The 17,270-nt window shown below is 37.0% G+C and overlaps 1 protein-coding gene across 1 annotated transcript in view; it reads right to left on the bottom strand.

The window, feature by feature from the left end:
* The window catches only part of dpysl3 (dihydropyrimidinase like 3), a 51,759-nt gene that overhangs the window by 21,509 nt on the left and 12,980 nt on the right, over nucleotides 1-17,270 (bottom strand). The window contains exons 4-8 of the mRNA XM_056445821.1: nucleotides 16,056-16,220; nucleotides 12,655-12,716; nucleotides 9,074-9,154; nucleotides 4,830-4,898; nucleotides 2,765-2,885 (exon numbers count right to left, since the gene is read on the bottom strand). Coding sequence (XP_056301796.1) covers nucleotides 2,765-2,885; nucleotides 4,830-4,898; nucleotides 9,074-9,154; nucleotides 12,655-12,716; nucleotides 16,056-16,220 — 498 coding nt within the window. The remainder of the gene's footprint in view (nucleotides 1-2,764; nucleotides 2,886-4,829; nucleotides 4,899-9,073; nucleotides 9,155-12,654; nucleotides 12,717-16,055; nucleotides 16,221-17,270) is intronic.

The raw sequence follows: 17,270 nt of genomic DNA, 5'->3' as shown, positions 1-17,270 counted from the left end.
ATGAATGTGTTATTTGACCTTGCATGCATATCAGCCTGTTGATGGAGACCCCCCAAAACCAAAATTTGATCTTTTTGATGCATAATAGGGGCTCTTTAATAAATTTATTTTAAAAGATAAGCTGTTTTTTAGCCATAAATGTTCAAAAGTCTTGTATTAACCCCTTGTAACAATTCAGGGTTTTTCCTAATGAGTATATTTTCATTACACATCTCTAAAATGATAACGACTAGCTTCAGTACTACGTTCTTGCTTTTTTGAAACTCATTTATGCTTGAGAGCATTGATTCAACTAAACAGTATGGTTTATTATTATGATGGACGGTGAAACTTTTAAAACAGTGCATAAAATAAGCATATCGTAATGATAAATGAATACTAACACATGTATAATAATAGTTAAACACACAGAGACAGAGTTTCATCCAACTGGAGGTCATTACTGTCATGAATATATATTCAAGGATGGCTATAAGTCAGCAAAGGTTTATTCAACACAGATGAGAGGCATAAACTTGGAGGCGACATCTGTAAAAGCTCAAGCTTCACGCTGAGCTGACTGCTCACACTACTTAGATTCCTAAATTGATGTACTTTAAAAAATAAGGGTATTTTAATATTGAACCAGGCTTATAAAAATGCATTAATTATAGAGACAATATTTTCAAATGATTGATATCTTACTAATTAGATTAGATAGTAAGGATTTAATGCGCTCCTATTATGGATTTTTGAAATGTAACTTTCATGCAGTGAATGAAAACACCCTGCAAAGTTTTAAACCTGCACTGCAAAAAAACTGCTTACTTTGAGGTTTTGTCTTGTTTCTAGTCCAAATATCTAAATATGCCTAAATCAAGAAGCTTTTTCTAGACATCAAAACATATTGTCTTATCTTAAGAAATAATATTTCAAAATTAAGTGAGTTTTTCCTCAAAACCAGTAAATTAATCTGCCAATGGAGTAAGGAAATAATCTTAAGGGAAAAACAAGATAATTTTGCTTTTTTGAAGCACATGCTGGAATTTATTCTGTAAATGTGTTTCCATTGTGGTTTATTTTTATGGTATACTTATCGATTATGGGATTTATTCAGTGTTAAATGCTACCAATGTCAGTATAGCAGAACAACAGCATAAACTACTATGACAATGATCACCTCAGGTACTGATTATGGGCTTTATTCAGAGTTAAATGCTACCAAAGTGAATATAGCAGAACTACAGCATAAACTACTATGACAATGATCACCTCAGGTACTGATTATGAGCTTTATTCAGTGTTAAATGCTACCAATGTAAATATAGCAGAACAACAGCATAAACTACTATGACAATGATCACCTCAGGCACTGATTATGGACTTAATTCAGAGTTAAACACTACCAATGTGGATATAGCAGAACAATAGCATAAACTACAATGACAATGATCACCTCAGGTACTGATTATGGCCTTTATTCAGAGTTAAATGCTACCAAAGTGAATATAGCAGAACTACAGCATAAACTACTATGACAATAATCCCCTCAGGTACTGATTATGGGCTTTATTCAGTGTTAAGTGCTACCAAAGTGAATATAGCAGAACTACAGCATAAACTACTATGACAATAATCCCCTCAGGTACTGATTATGGGCTTTATTCAGTGTTAAGTGCTACCAAAGTGAATATAGCAGAACTACAGCATAAACTACAATGACAATGATCACCTCAGGTACTGATTATGGGCTTTATTCAGTGATACCAATGTGAATATAGCAGAACTACAGCATAAACTACCATGACAATGATCCCCTCAGGTACTGATTACAGGCTTTATTCAGTGATAAATGGAATAAATGTGAGTTTAAATACCATTTTACAATACATTTACTGTCAGATCTTGAAAATAAAATAACTAGCAGACAGCTTGAGTCTGTTTCCATCGTGGTTTATGTACATTTTTTCTTATTGAGTAAAAAGTTTAAGTTTTTTATGCGCTTTTTTAAAATGCATACACATCTTGGAGTTTCCATCAAGCATTTTTTTTATGTGATCATTTAAAATGTGAAAAAAATAGACGGATGGAAAAATAGCTAATGACTTCAGCATCAGGGTCAGGGTGCTACGTTTACTACAGGCAATACATCACTTGCGTGTTGCACTGCTGACTCTTTTGGCATTATGTTGTACTGCCCACAGTAAACACACACCCTCACTGATTATAGTTAGTTTACATAGTGGAGGATGATGTTTATTTTATATTTTAAAGAATATATTGTGAATAAGTTTGTTCCTGTTTTAAAATGTAGAGGTGCTGTTTGTTTTATGCATTAACTCTACTTTGCAGCCATACTTTGTTTTTAACACCGAGGACCACGATGAATCCTCGATGGTGTTATTTCAACATGGGACAATGTATTTTGTACAGTCTGTTTAATTCAAAGTCAATTCAACCTGACATGGGAGGGAAGATATTGTTGAACAAAGTTGTTTTTACAGTTTTCTGGCACACAAAAGAGTTCTTGAAGATTCTTATGATTCCAGTTGAACCAATGAAGTCACATGAAAGGTTTTGACAATGTTTTTGGTTCCTTTTGATCTTTCACATTTCAGGATCTTTACTTTTTTATGGAGAATGAGGAAGCTATTTCATCTAGAATATCTTCATTTGTTTTCTGAAGGTGAATGGAGGGATTGGAATGACATGAGAGTGAGTAATTAATGACAGAATTGTCATTTTTGGGTGAACTAACCCTTTAAGTACATGTCATGTTGTGTACCTTTTTTCCTGGCCTGTGAAATGATGTCAGCAGCACTCTTGCTCATCACGCGGGTCACATATAGAGGACAGTTGGTTTGACTGGCAATAGTGACAGCTCGAAACACTGCTTCAGCCTCCAGCTACACACACACACACACACAGATACACACACACAGATACAATAAAAGACATTCCAATGCATGAAAGAGATATTTTGATATCAGTTAACGAACCCTTCAGCCAGTGTGAAATCAAATTGTACAATGTTTATTTTAACAATGTCTATTCTTTAGGTGAACGATCAAATAAATGATCAACTACATTTACTGATATATTTAATTCAGGTTCCACTTCGAACAGAGCTAAAAAATAAAATAATAATAATTTTGGACATAAAGCCGCACTGACATGGAATAATTCGCGAAACATGCTAAAACTAAACACACTTCTGTCACTAAATGAGTATTTCAAGAGTTCACACTTAGCTGATGATTGGTAATAAGCTTGTTTGGCATGCTGTCCCGGGAGAGAGCGCTGAGCTCATAAGATCCTCGAGCCCGGGGCTCCCTCCCGTTGCAAGGCGGGAAGGGAGTTTGAGCTTAGGTAGATCTCGAGAACTCGAGAACAAGCCCGGGGTGCCCTCCCGTTTGCAGGGCGAGAGGAGTTTGAGAGTTTGAGCTCAGGTAGATCTCGAGAACCACCTCCCCCCCTCCTGCTGCTTAAGGATTGCTATGAGGGTGTGTTGCTGGTGGAATTTGACAATGGTGCTGATTTGGTTTAGTCAATTTACTTATGTCTCATGTTTTTGGACTGTGGGAGGAAAGCGGAGGGCCTGGGAAAAACCCACGCAAGCACGGGGAGAACATGAACTCCACACAGAAATACCGACTGGCCGGGTAGAGGCCCGAACCAGAGGCATTCTTGCTGTGAGGCCACAGTGCAAGCCACTGGGCTGCCGTGCTGCCCTATAGAGAAAAGAGAGGAGGAGAGGGGGTGGAAGGGGGGATTCTTCAAGACGAAGATGACTAAAGGTAAAATGCTTGGTTATTTATACTGAGTTAGGAATCGTCTGATTGGTGGTTTGTACATTAGCTCCACTCGGGGCCAGCCGTGTCAATCATAAGCACGTGATTCTCTCGAAATTAGCTTATAAATAAACTCCACCAAATCATGTGTTCACTTATAAACTGTTTCTGTGATGTGTAATTGTGCTTAATTCATTCATTCATTCATTCATTCATCCGTGGTCGCCACAGCGGAATGAACCGCCAACTTCTCCAGCATGTTTTTACAACGGATGCCCTTCCAGCCACAACCCATTGCTGGGAAACATCCATACACACTCATTCACACTCATACACTACGGACAATTTAGCCTACCCAATTCACCTGTAACGCATGTCTTTGGACTGTGGGGGAAACCGGAGCACCCGGAGGAAATCCACGCGAGTGCAGGGAGAACGTGCAAACTCCACACAGAAACGCGAACTGACCCAGCTGAGGCTCAAACCAGCGACCTTCTCGCCATGAGACGACACCTATTGCGCCGCCATTGTGTTTAATGTAAACATTTATATTTACAGTATTTTTTTTTTTGCTGGCCAAGATCACTCTTACAAAGAGATTTGAATCTCAATGAGTTTTTACCTGGTAAATAAATAAAGAAATGAGAAAATGTCAGTTTTGGCTTACATTAAAGCCTCTGTGTTTCTACAGTAGCCTATACAGTCATGTGAAAAGAAATTGGACACCCTATGAAATCAAAAACCATGAAATTCAATAGGATGTCCTAACTTTTTCACATGACTGTATATGATTCGCAAACACACTCTCTGTTGATTTAGTTAACTAAAATACCATATACATCTAGTTTTCCTCCCTACTCTCATGGCTGACCTCAAGAAAACCAGATGAAGAACGTCAAATGAAATCTACAGAAGGGGCCAATATTTTGTCAACATAAAATCTAATTGAATTATATTAATATGAGTTCCATGTCTTGCATTAAGAGCTGGAAAACAAATATATTAGCGTGAACTGCAGTGATGTTCAGAAGTGATGCAGCTGGGTTTGTGTTGACTGACCTCCTCAGGACGGCTGAGGACGTGTCCCTCGGGTCCAGTGATGCCCATCTCCAGCATACGGGCCTGCTCCTGAAAACACACACATAACACATTAATGGGGGCTTGGCGCCACAACACAGCGTGCACATGACAGTTGGAAGTATCACACACCAGACGCGCACATTCGCATGTTATTTAAAATGAAACTATTCAGATGGTGCTCTGTGGCGTGGCAGAAATATGAACGGTGTCCTGAGTCGTAGCTGGGCGCTGTGGACAGCCGCCGACAGCCGCCGACTTGCGGCACCGGTGTGTACCCTGATATAAATCTATGTTTAGAATTCTAAAATGCTTGGTACGGCGCATCGCCGAGCGGCGCATTCGGTGTGCGACCCCCTTTAGACTCTTCTCTTGGTGTATTTGTATTCTTTTATAATGTTCAGGATTTCTTTCTTCATATATTGATCTTGTGTTTGTAAAGAAAAAAAGGCTTAGGGACCAATCACACCGAACACGCTTTTCCATTCTGAAATTAGCGAATGGAAGCATGTGTCTGGACTGTGGGGAGCAGAAACCCACGCCAACACGGGGAGAACATGCAAACTCCACACAGGAATGCCAACTGGCCCAGCCAGGACTCGAACCAGCACCTTCAAACTGTGAGGCCACAATGCTAACCACTAAGCCACTATGCCACCTGGGCTATAAATGATTACATTTTAATAGTCGTCCTTCAAGCTAATGTACAGACTCTTCAGGCATACATAAGCAGTTGAAAAAGAAACTGCGCTGGAAATAAATGAAGGCCACCCACCCACCCACACACACACACACACACACAGGCTCTGGTCAGCCTGATAATGTCTAGATGATTGGATACTGGATGAGAAAGGGAGGACAGGACACACAGTACAGTATCTCCCACTCAGTAGAAGGACTGAGGGAATTAATTCTGCTGAAATATCCTGACGCACACTCATTAGAGGAGCAGACAGTGTCTTTGTGTCATCACAGCATTGCTTTCCTCAACTTTATATTGGACTTGAGACCACATACACTTGAGACCACATACACTAAAAAAATGATTCATCAAATTTACATTTCTTGGACTGAATTTACAACAACAAACAAATTTAGTGGAACATTACGACAATTGATTTGTTAGTTTTAAATTCCCCCTGTTTAAATTGTTTTCAACCACTTGCCTTATAAATCCGATGAATATATATATATATATTTTAGTGTACCTAACAAATTTAAGTTATGTGCAGTTTTATTCACTCATTCATGTTCCTACGGCTTAGTCCCTTTATTCTTCTGGGGTCGCCACAGCGGAATGAACCGCCAACTTATCCAGCATACGTATTACACAGCGGATGTCCTTCCAGCTGCAACCCAGTACTGGGAAACACCCACACACTCTCATTCCCACACATACACTACGAACAATTTAGTTCATCCAACATGGAGATGATTTCTTTTATCTTTGCCATGATGACAGCACATAATATTTAATTTATATTTTTTAAGATACTAGTATTCAGCTTAAAGTGACATTTAAAGCTTGAACTAGGGTAATTAGGGTAATTATGCAAGTCATTGTATAACAGTGGTTTGTTCTGTATCGAAAAACAATCTTATTGGAGCTAATAATATTGACCTGAAAATGTTTTTAATACAATTAAAACTGCTTTTATTCTAGCCGAAATAAAACAAATAAGACTTTCTCCAGAAGAAAAAATATTATCAGACATACTGTGAAAATTTCCTTGCTCTGATAAACATTATTTAGTAAATATTTAAAAAAAAAAGAACACAAATTTCATAGGAGGGCGAATAAATTCGACTTCAACTATATACTCTGTCAGATTTGCAAGATATAAAGACATATATATATATATATATATATATATATATATATACATATATATATATATATATATATATACATATAGATATATATATATATATATATATATATATATATATATATATATATATATATATATATATATATATATATATATATATATATATATATATATATATATATATATATATATAGTACATCTCACAATTCTGAGTTTCTACATCACAGTTTTGACGTCTTTTAACAGTAATTTTGAGAAAAAAGACATGAAGTACCACTTAACCTAAATGGGACAGTTCATCCAATATGAAAATACAGTCATCATTTACTCACTTTTCACAAAACAAAAACTAATTCAACAAAAATAAACGTTGTCAAATGTTGGAAACCGGAGAGTTGATCGACATCCATAGTATTTTTCCATCTACAGAAGTCAATGGGTACAGTCGACTGTCTGGTTACCAACATACTTCAAAATATCTTCTTCAAAACACCTTCACTTTTCTTTCTTTTGTATCTTTTTGAGTTATGAGTAAGGCCAGACGGAATCTGCGAACATCTTTTGCAATTGACGCAGATAATTTCATTAAAAATCTGCGGATTTAAGCGGAATGATTTTGTGAGTATCATAACTAAAAACTTCATTCATTAAATAAACAATAATAACGTTTCACCATTTATTTAATGTTTACAATGAAGATCCAATTAGATGCACTTATTTGGTGAACAAAGCAAGTCTCACCTATAATATATCTCTAGTAAAAGACAGAACATATTACTTTACAAACTGTATTGTAAATAAATCAAATGAACATTTCATATTAGTCAATAACATTACTGAAATTAATGTCAATGTCAATGTCAATTTTATTGATATAGCACTATTTAACACAACCAGAGGATAACCAATGTGCTGCACAGTACAAATCAAAACAGATAAAAACAAATGTATATATAAAATTACAAAATGATTGCTAAAACAGGCCATTTTCACTGATAAAATGCCAAATCAAAGAGGTAAGTTTCCAACCTAGATTTAAAAACAGACAGGGATGAATCAGATCTAATAGAGGGGCAGAGCATTCCACAACCTAGGACCAGCTAATGCAAAAGCACGGTCACCTCTGCATTTCAGCCTCGACTTTAACTTAAAAATTTACTTAAAAACTGAATAAATATAAATTTACACAAATAAATAAACAGAATCAATGATGGGCTAAAAATCAGCGGATTTCTGCGCGTGCAGATTCCATGTGGGCCTAGTTTTAACTATGCCTTCAATTAAAAAATGACTGTAAATGACTGTAAAATGATTGTACTCCTCCTCAAACCCAATAAAGACCCAACATTACCATCAAGCTATCGTCCAATTTCATTAATCAATGTAGACACTAAAATAATTGCTAAAGCACTTTCCCATAGAATAGAAAAAAGCATGCCATCCATAATTCATCCAGATCAAACCGGTTTCATTAAAGGTAGACACTCATCAAATAATACACGCAGACTCGTTAACCTAATACACCACTCATCAATAAATAAAAACAAATCTATCATAGTCACCCTTGATGCAGAAAAAGCTTTTGATAAAGTAAACTGGAGGTTTGGTTTTGGGGAGTCATTTATCAACTGGATAAAAACTCTCTACACATCACCATCAGCTACCGTCATTACTAATGGACTAACATCACGCAGCTTCACTCTACACCGGGGAACTAGACAAGGATGCCCACTCTCTCCCTCCCTATTCACCATATTCATCGAACCACTTGCAGCAGCTATCCGTCAAAACAACCTCATCAAAGGAATTCAAACATTAAGCATAAACCACAAAATAAGTCTTTACGCTGATGACATATTATTATACTTACAAAATCCCCAAACATCATTACAAGAAACAATAAAACTTATTGACACTTTCTCAAATATTTCTGAATACTCAATTAACTGGAATAAATCTGCTATACTTCAGGTACATTCCGATAGTGTGGATGTGACATCCCAAACATCACAAATCCCTCTGAGCACCAACTACATCACATATTTGGGTATCAATGTTTCCCCCAGGCTGTCAGAGTTGTTTGGTCTCAACTATACCCCACTACTTTAAAAAAATAGATGACGACCTTCAACGCTGGATGAACTTACCACTATCCATCATGGGCAGAATATCAGTAACCAAAATGTCCATACTCCCAAAGATAAACTATTTATTTTCAATGATTCCAACACAGCCCACTCGTACCTGGTTCAAAAATGACAATTTTTTTAATCCTGTGCTGAACACTGGCTTTCATAGCAGTGGGATCATTAGGTGTTCATGATTCTGTGTGATTCTTTCATGCTCATTGTTGAGTGTAATAAAGTGAATCTTGATATTCATAAAGGCACAAACCTCAGCAATTATTTCCCCATTTTCTGCGTGGACCTGAGCGATTCCTCCATGTTCTCCGAGGAAGGTGAAGACCTCATAAAGCTGTTCAAAAACACACAGAAAAAAAAATGTTACATATAAACTGTGTTTTTTTTAAGTGGGAAACATTTAAAGGGGACCTATTATGCAAAAATCACTTTTATAAGGGGTTTAAACACAGTTGTGTGGTGAATATAACCAGCTCCTATTGGTCAAAATGTATTAATGTTACTGTTTATAATCAGACTTGATAAGAAAAACTCAGCAGAAACACTTTGATTGACATTCTCCCTTTGTACGTTTCATCAGAGGGCGAAAGCCCCGCCCACTAGTGACCATCTCTCCTTCATTAACATAGGACGTTAGTCTTGTTTTTGAATCTGCCACTATGCTGACACACAGGCATTTGTAGCTCCGCCCTCTTTTGAAAAGAGCACAATCTCATTTGAATTTAAAGCGACAGTCACCAAAACTCCACAATTAGGATCAAAGCCTAAAAGGGTCAGTTTCAAAGAGCTATTAAACATTATCTGTGTGATATTTTGAGCTGAAACTTCACACACACACTCGAGACATCAGAGAATTATTTTATCTTGTAAAAAGTGTCATAATAGGATCCATTTAAGTTCAATTTAAGATATTGAAGACCATTATGAATGCAATTTCAGACGTATACAGGGTTAAACACTAGGATCTGCAGAACAAACATTATTTTTGCACACATTCCCTTTTATTTATTTAACATAGTTAGTTTACATTTCAATATGCACATACTGTAGCTATATATATAAAATAGCGTATATAGTTTATATATTTGTTCATTTATTTGTATGTTGTTATGCTCTATTTACTTCTTATTTTTTAACTGATTTATTATCTGTGTTTTTGTCCTGTCATAAGCTATGTTTCCATCCGAAATTGTGAATAAACTTTATGCACAAAACTGTAATATCGCATAAAAGACGTGCGAATAAAGCAGCGTTTCCATCTAACGCGTCAAAGAGAACAAAATCGTCCCTTCCTGATTAACTGAAGCAAATATCAACAGTAAAAACTGAAGAATTTGCTGCGATAAGAGAAGCTGCGTGAATCTTTTCTTCATTTAATAAATAACCTGCACTTCAGAAGACAATGCAGACACATAATGGGCACGGGGTGGCGTTTAAAGATGTGAGACGCGGAGCACAGACGCTCGTGACCGTTCTGGAAGTCATTAATAATATAATAACACTAATACTGAAACGGTTAAGGCGTTTTAGAATGGCCAAAACAACATTTCAGATGTTTTACGATGTGCTCAGCCTGCTGGTTTCTCCATTCACACACAGTTTCTTCATCACATGATCTCTTATAACAAAATCACATGACCTTTTTTAATGCACATGCTGGAATTTGTTCTGCAAAAGTGTTTCCATCGTAATTTATGCGCATCTTATCAAATAAAAAGTTTATCCTACTCAGTTATGCGCATGTATTTTATTCGCATTTTCAAATTGTATGCGCATCGAGGCGTTCCCATCAACTAAATTTTTATGCGCATATCCAAAATGCGCATAAAAGTAGGTGAATGGAAACATAGCTGCTGTCATTCTGTTGCGCTGTGGAAAAGCTTCGGTCACGAAAACAAATTCCTCTTATATGTATATACCTGAAATCAAATGAAAATTAGACTAGTAATCAGATAAACAGCTAAGTTCTGCACTGAGAGTTCAAATCTAGCCTTGTTATAGTCAAGCCGTCTATGTTTAGATGACTATTATGCAATTCCGAGTGTGCCTCACACAGGTGAGTGGGTTTGACAAACCACCTGTAGAAAACACAATCTTTCATCTCTCTGACACTTTAACACACACTTGCACCAGTTTTTGCACCAGACAGTTTCTTACAATCACTCAATATCTATAAAATAAATAAATAAATAATTTATTAAATAAATAAATAAATAAATAAATAAATAAATAAATAAATAAATAAATAAATAAATAAATAAATAAATAAATAAATAAATAAATAAATAAATAACACTTGTGTGTACATTTGTGAAGTGAGGTTCACACAGGTGAGTAGAAAACTCTTCTCTCTATAAAAAACACTCTCCCTCCTTATTCTCTGAGCACTGACAGTTTTTCTGTCTAATCAGCACTTGTGTGCATTGCCTCTTCTCATTGAATCGCTGAAAACCTCCTCCATTGTAAGTTGTACAAAAGCGTCTGCTAAATGTATCTATTACACGCCTATTAACTTCTTTTAAACACAAAAAATGTTTTCTGGGTCCATTTTCTTGCCTGCACTGTGACAGAATGTGTGTATTCACTACAGCATTACAGTTTTTCTCAGTCACTTTGGTGCATTTCTCACAACACTATTTACATTTGCACAACAGTTAAAGCATTTCTCTAAGCAATTAGTCATTTGTGCACATCATAGTAGCAGTTTCTCATTCCTTCCAACAAATTGCAAACGCTTTAGGACATGCATCAATTGCTTTCCTACAACTCTCTGCTGTTTTAGAACATTATCATTTGCTTATGCCATGTCAGTGAAAATGTGAACTCAACTTGTGAATGCTGAATAGTCATTCCATATAAAACTAATAGTGCTCATTTCATTACTTGAGTCATTACAAAGGTGTCAAAATCTGTCAAGCCAATTCTATACAAAATAGTAATCTTTTTTTCCTGAAAATGTCTAAATTGAACAATTTGATGACTGATTTACAGACCTGTGTACTGTATGTTGTAGGTTCAGTTCCAATATGTTCTGCAATATTATTCACAGTCGCGCACAGCTCTACTCAAAGGAAGTGTATGTTTGTTGTAAATAAGGGTGTGTTTATTCTCAATGCTGTGAATAAATTAGAACTGTAAAGAGCATATGCAGTAAAAATGTGAAACATACATATTCAGTGTCTTGTACTCAGTATACCTCACTAAATGCAGTAATGTCTAACTTTACTTTAGTTTTCAAATTGCTGTGCATATAGTGTTGTCTTGAGCAATTTCAGGACATGTCACCAAAATCAGACTCTTTTTGCATTGGAATAAATGTACAGAGTAAACTATCATAATGAAAACACGACAAAGCCATTTGACTATCTTGTTCTTAAACAATGGTGTCAGGATTTTTCATCTTGATGACACTTTCATTGACATGAAGACTTGATTTTTAGGAATGAGCTCTCCATTTTGAGCAACTGACACGCTTTTGCAGGTTATCAGCTAGGTTTTGCAGTTTGTACTAATTGTTTTGAAAATGCATTAAATGTTGTGCAAATGTAAATACACTTAAAAAAGTGTTGCATGCAGAACTAGTGCAAACTATTTATTTGTGTTGAATTTAAACAAACAAATTTAATTTAATAATGTTCAACTTAATTTGTTTGTTTAAATTCAGCCCAAATAAATTGCTTACAACCACTTAACGTAAAAAAATTGAGTAAATCCAAGCAATCATCTTTGAATCATTTTTTTCAGTGTAGTGTTGTGAGAAATGCACCAAAGTCACTGAGAAAAACTGTAATAAAAGAAATGAAATAAATAATTAAAAACATTTCTTTATCTCACCTCAGTGTTGCTCATCTGATAGAGGTCTTTAAAAGCCATGTAGACCTGGAACGAGTTCACTCCTGTATGAACAGAAAGAATAAATCAGCCAAAATTTAAAAAGCTCTGCCAAGTCAACAAGACAAATTCACAGTCAATCATTCATTCATTCATTCATTCATTCATTCAGTTTCTTTTTCGCTCAGTCCCTTTATTAATCTGGGGTCGCCACAGTGGAATGAACCGCCAACTTATCCAGCATATGTTTTACACAGCGGATGCCCTTTCCAGCTGCAACCCAGTCAGGGGCAAACTGGCTATCTAGCAGACTGGGCATTTTCCCACTGGGCCGACGTACTTTTAGGGCCGGGCTGCTCAGTTATTTACTGCTGTCATTAAAAGGCCATGACTCCTTGTGTCAGTGCGAGTCTGAACAGCCATGCTGCGTTGGGCCGCGCCGCAGCCCCAATCCACCTCGTCCTCCCATTATGAAATGTGAGGGCTCATGGAATCAACTTAAAGGTGAGGAATGGACTGTCTTTGACAGCTTGTGACATCATCTGGCACTTTCAGTGAGTACGTTTACATGGACACCAATACTCTGATTTTAATATGAATAGGACAATACTCTGATCAAGAGTCTACCACGTATACCACATGTGTCAATTACAAGGCCCGCGGGCCAAATGCGGCCCATCAAAACATTTCAAGAGTTCCCACTTAGATATGCTTGCCGTATAAAGCAGGTTTGGCATGCTGTCCCGGGAGAGAACCCTGAGCTCGGAGATATTTGAGCCCAGGGCTCCCGCCCGGTCGATAAGCATATCAGGAGATCCGAGATCAGGTAGGTCTCGAGAGCTCCCCCTTTAGAAAAGGGAAGAAGAGGAGGAGATGGGGTGGAAGGGGGGATTCTTCCAAACGAAGATAGAAACAGTAGGGAGAAAATGATCCATTTATAGTAAACTAGGATCACTCTGATTGGATTATTACTGATTACAGATGAGTGGCCAGACGTGCTCAATCATATCACGTGCTCCTCTCGAAATTGGTTTATGAAACTTCACTTAATCAGGCCCGACAACAAGTTTTGGTAATGAAGTTCAAGTGGCCTGCATTTGCTTTAAATATTAAGTCGGTGACCATTACAATATTGAGACGCAGGTGGTGCTGTTGCGCTTCACCCTGTTCTCTAATGTAGACGTCAGCATAACGTTACGCTAAATGTAAACAAGGTCAAATATTTTCTGAGACTAGCACAATGGCAAAAAAACGCAAAGTGGGCAGAAAATATTGGCAATTTCAACCAAGGTGGGAAAATATTTATTCATATATTAAAGTGTCCTTTGAAGCAAAATAATCGAATTTCTTACCATTTATCTATAATAGCCCACTAATAAATATATTGCTTTAATTTTTTAGTTCAGTTGTAGGCATCAACAGTTGGCATGGATCATTTCATGATTAGGCTACCTTTTTAAAGCTAAAAGAATAAGTTTAATAATACAACATCAGAAGCCATCTGTTGCTTGTTACAGTGTGGTATATCAGCTGTTGGCTTTTTGTTATATTATCAGTTTTTAAAGTAGACTACTGTTCTATGCTAGCCTACTGTACTGTTTTATATTGGTTAGAGACCTTATTTCATATTTTGATAGAGATTAAAGCTGCTGTGACACAACTGTGGTCCAAATTAAATAAATGTAAAACCTTGCTATTTTGATTTATTTCTACAGATGTTATACAGTTGTTAATACACTTTTATTTTCTCCAATAAATACATTTTTTCAAATGTGCATGTATGGCCCCTGACTTTATTCACAACACTCAGTGCGGCCCTTACCAAGTTTGGATTTGACACCCCTGACGTAAACAGTGATTTTTGATTATCTTAAAGGACCACAGACACAGACTGCGGAGGAAACATTTATAGGCTGGTGACGCAAGGACATTGATGGATCTATGTGCTATAACATGTAACTGGGAATCATGAATGTAACATTCAAACTCATGTAAACACCTGAATCATAATATTGTCTAATTCAGATTAAGGCAAATCATTAGATCACTGATGTCCATGTAAAAGTACTCACAAGCCCCAAACCCAGAAAAAAGGTGTTCGCTGATTTTGATGACAGCCTTTCCACTGGTTAGTAGCGAGCTAATGTAATATTAATAGCATAAAGCACATCTTGCATTCATGCTAACAAACAAATGATCAAAAGACACATATTAATGCAATTCAAATATATAAATATGAATTGATGTTTACTTTAAACTTATTATAAATATAGATTTATATTGTTCAATTATAATGATTAATATATATATATATATATATATATATATATATATATATATATATATATATATATATATATATATATATATATATATAGTCAAATAATTTTGTGGCTTAAAAGTATCGGTTCAGGCACCGTTTTGGCACCGGTACCATTTTAAAAGTATTGATTTAGCACCGGTATCGAAAAAACCCCAAACGATACCCAACCCAATTTATAAACGGACTAAGACGAAAAGAAAATGACTGAATAAACATGAAATGCTCTTCTTGTATATTAATAGAGCAGCGTTTCATTAGTTGCCGCATGATAATATCAGAAGCAGAACAGATTCTGCACTCATTTTCCGGTTGTGCAGCATGCTGTGAAGCAAGTTTCAAAAATAACTCAAAGATCAAGTCTTCAGTTGAAAAGAAAAGGAAAAAAACACATTCCCTGTGGGACACCATACTGCTTGATATATTTAGAAGTTCGCAGGGGATTTATTTTTAGTTAGCTAAACCATCTAAAACAATACAGCATGGCGGCCGAGAGAGTTTAACGTGCTGAGCAATAATCAGGGCACAATAAACAAATCCCAGCCAGTCCATCACGTTTTAGGGTCCCCTTGAAACCTTTCCGTTGTGTTCTGCGTGCTGTTTTCATGTGTTGTTAGAAATTGCAGCGCGTTTTCTGAATGTGTTTGCGTTGTGAGGATTTACAACACAAATGCTGTCAAACCATCTTGATCTCACAAGGAAACGTAACTATTTTACGCTTTATCAGGTTAGTGGCTAACTCAGAGTTCAGTCATATGAAAATGTATGGTTTTAAAAAAGGAGGCATGGCCCCAAACCCCGCCCCTAAACCCAACCATCATTGGGGGATGAGCAAATCGTACTAAATTGTATGAATGAGATCGTACGAATTCACACCATTTAGCCATTACATCAAAACGTTACGCATTGCCGTGAGGTTGTGTTGGTCAAATCGATGAGGCTCTAGTCTTAATTTGCTGGCGTTTTTTTGTAATTGCATGTGTTTCTTAAATTGCAGCATGTTAAGCTCTCTCGGCCACCGTACATTTGGATGCTTTAAATGTAGTAAATGAACAGTAAAAGGAAACAGTAATACATTTCTGACCTTTCTCCTTGATGAGGGTCTCGACCTCCTGCTTGACGCTGTCGTTCCAGTGGGTGATGTCCACATGTAGAGAGTAATCGCAGCAGGCTTTCTCATCCGCCCATTTACTCCAGCGATCGAACGCTTCCAGCAGACTGCAGCCCGGCTCCGGGATCACATGATCCACTGCAGGACACACACACATACTGACGTTAGCTTTTTAGCATTAGCATTTCCATCCATTCATTAATTTTCCTTCGACTTAGTCCCTTATTTATCAGGGGTCGCCACAGCGGAATGAACTACCAACTATTCTGGCATATGTTTCACACAGTGGATGCCCTTCCAGCTGCAACCAGTACTAGGAAACACCCATACACACTCACACTCAGACACACACACTTACACTACGGCCAATTTAGCTTACCCAATTCACCAATAGCGCATGTGTTTGGACTGTGGGGGAAACCGAAGCACCCGGAGGAAACCCACGCCAACATGAGGAGAACATGCAAACTCCATACAGAAATGCCAACTGGCCCAGTCAGGACTCGAACCAGCGACACTCTTGCTGTGAAGTGACAGTGCTAACCACTGAACATCAAAACAAATACAAAATAATACAAATTTACCACGAGGGCTAGTCATTTTGCCTTCAACCGTACGTCACTAGCTTGACTTTGGATTTGTTCATCATTGACAGAGGTCTTCCCAACGGAGACCACAAACTACAATGCAGCAAATGTATCTCATATAAAAGCAAACCTCTCCAAGCCACATTAAGTTAAGAACCTCTGTATTTTCACTGCTTCTTCATTGTCTCTCTTTTATCTGCGTGTCGAATCAAGCGCACGTTTCCTCTGGGAACAAAGGGGATTCTTACAGCTGGTCTTTAACTCTAAAATTAATCGCTGCTAACAGTTCCTGGTAAACACAGGGTTTAGGCCAGTCTTAGAAAGCAGCTGCCGTCAGGTTTTCTTCATGCAGGAAACCAGCAGTTGTTGTCAACGTGAATCTCTTTTGTTAACACACACGCTCACATTCGCATGTATGTGAAGCATTAAGCTTCTAGTACGACTTTCTGAGTCAATTAAAAGGGTCCTGTTTCAGAACGGTGGTTTTAAAGTGCTTAATCGTTGCATATATGTGTCTTGTTTCCAGTCCAAATATCTAGAAATTCTTAAATCAAAAAGCTTTTTCTTGACAAGCTAAATATTTTGTCTTGTTCTTAGAAAT

This window comes from Danio aesculapii, chromosome 21 (assembly GCF_903798145.1).
Source record: "Danio aesculapii chromosome 21, fDanAes4.1, whole genome shotgun sequence".
Lineage (NCBI taxonomy): Eukaryota > Metazoa > Chordata > Actinopteri > Cypriniformes > Danionidae > Danio > Danio aesculapii.
The sequence above is the reverse complement of the archived record's forward strand: the minus strand, read 5'-3'. Positions and strand labels throughout refer to the sequence as shown.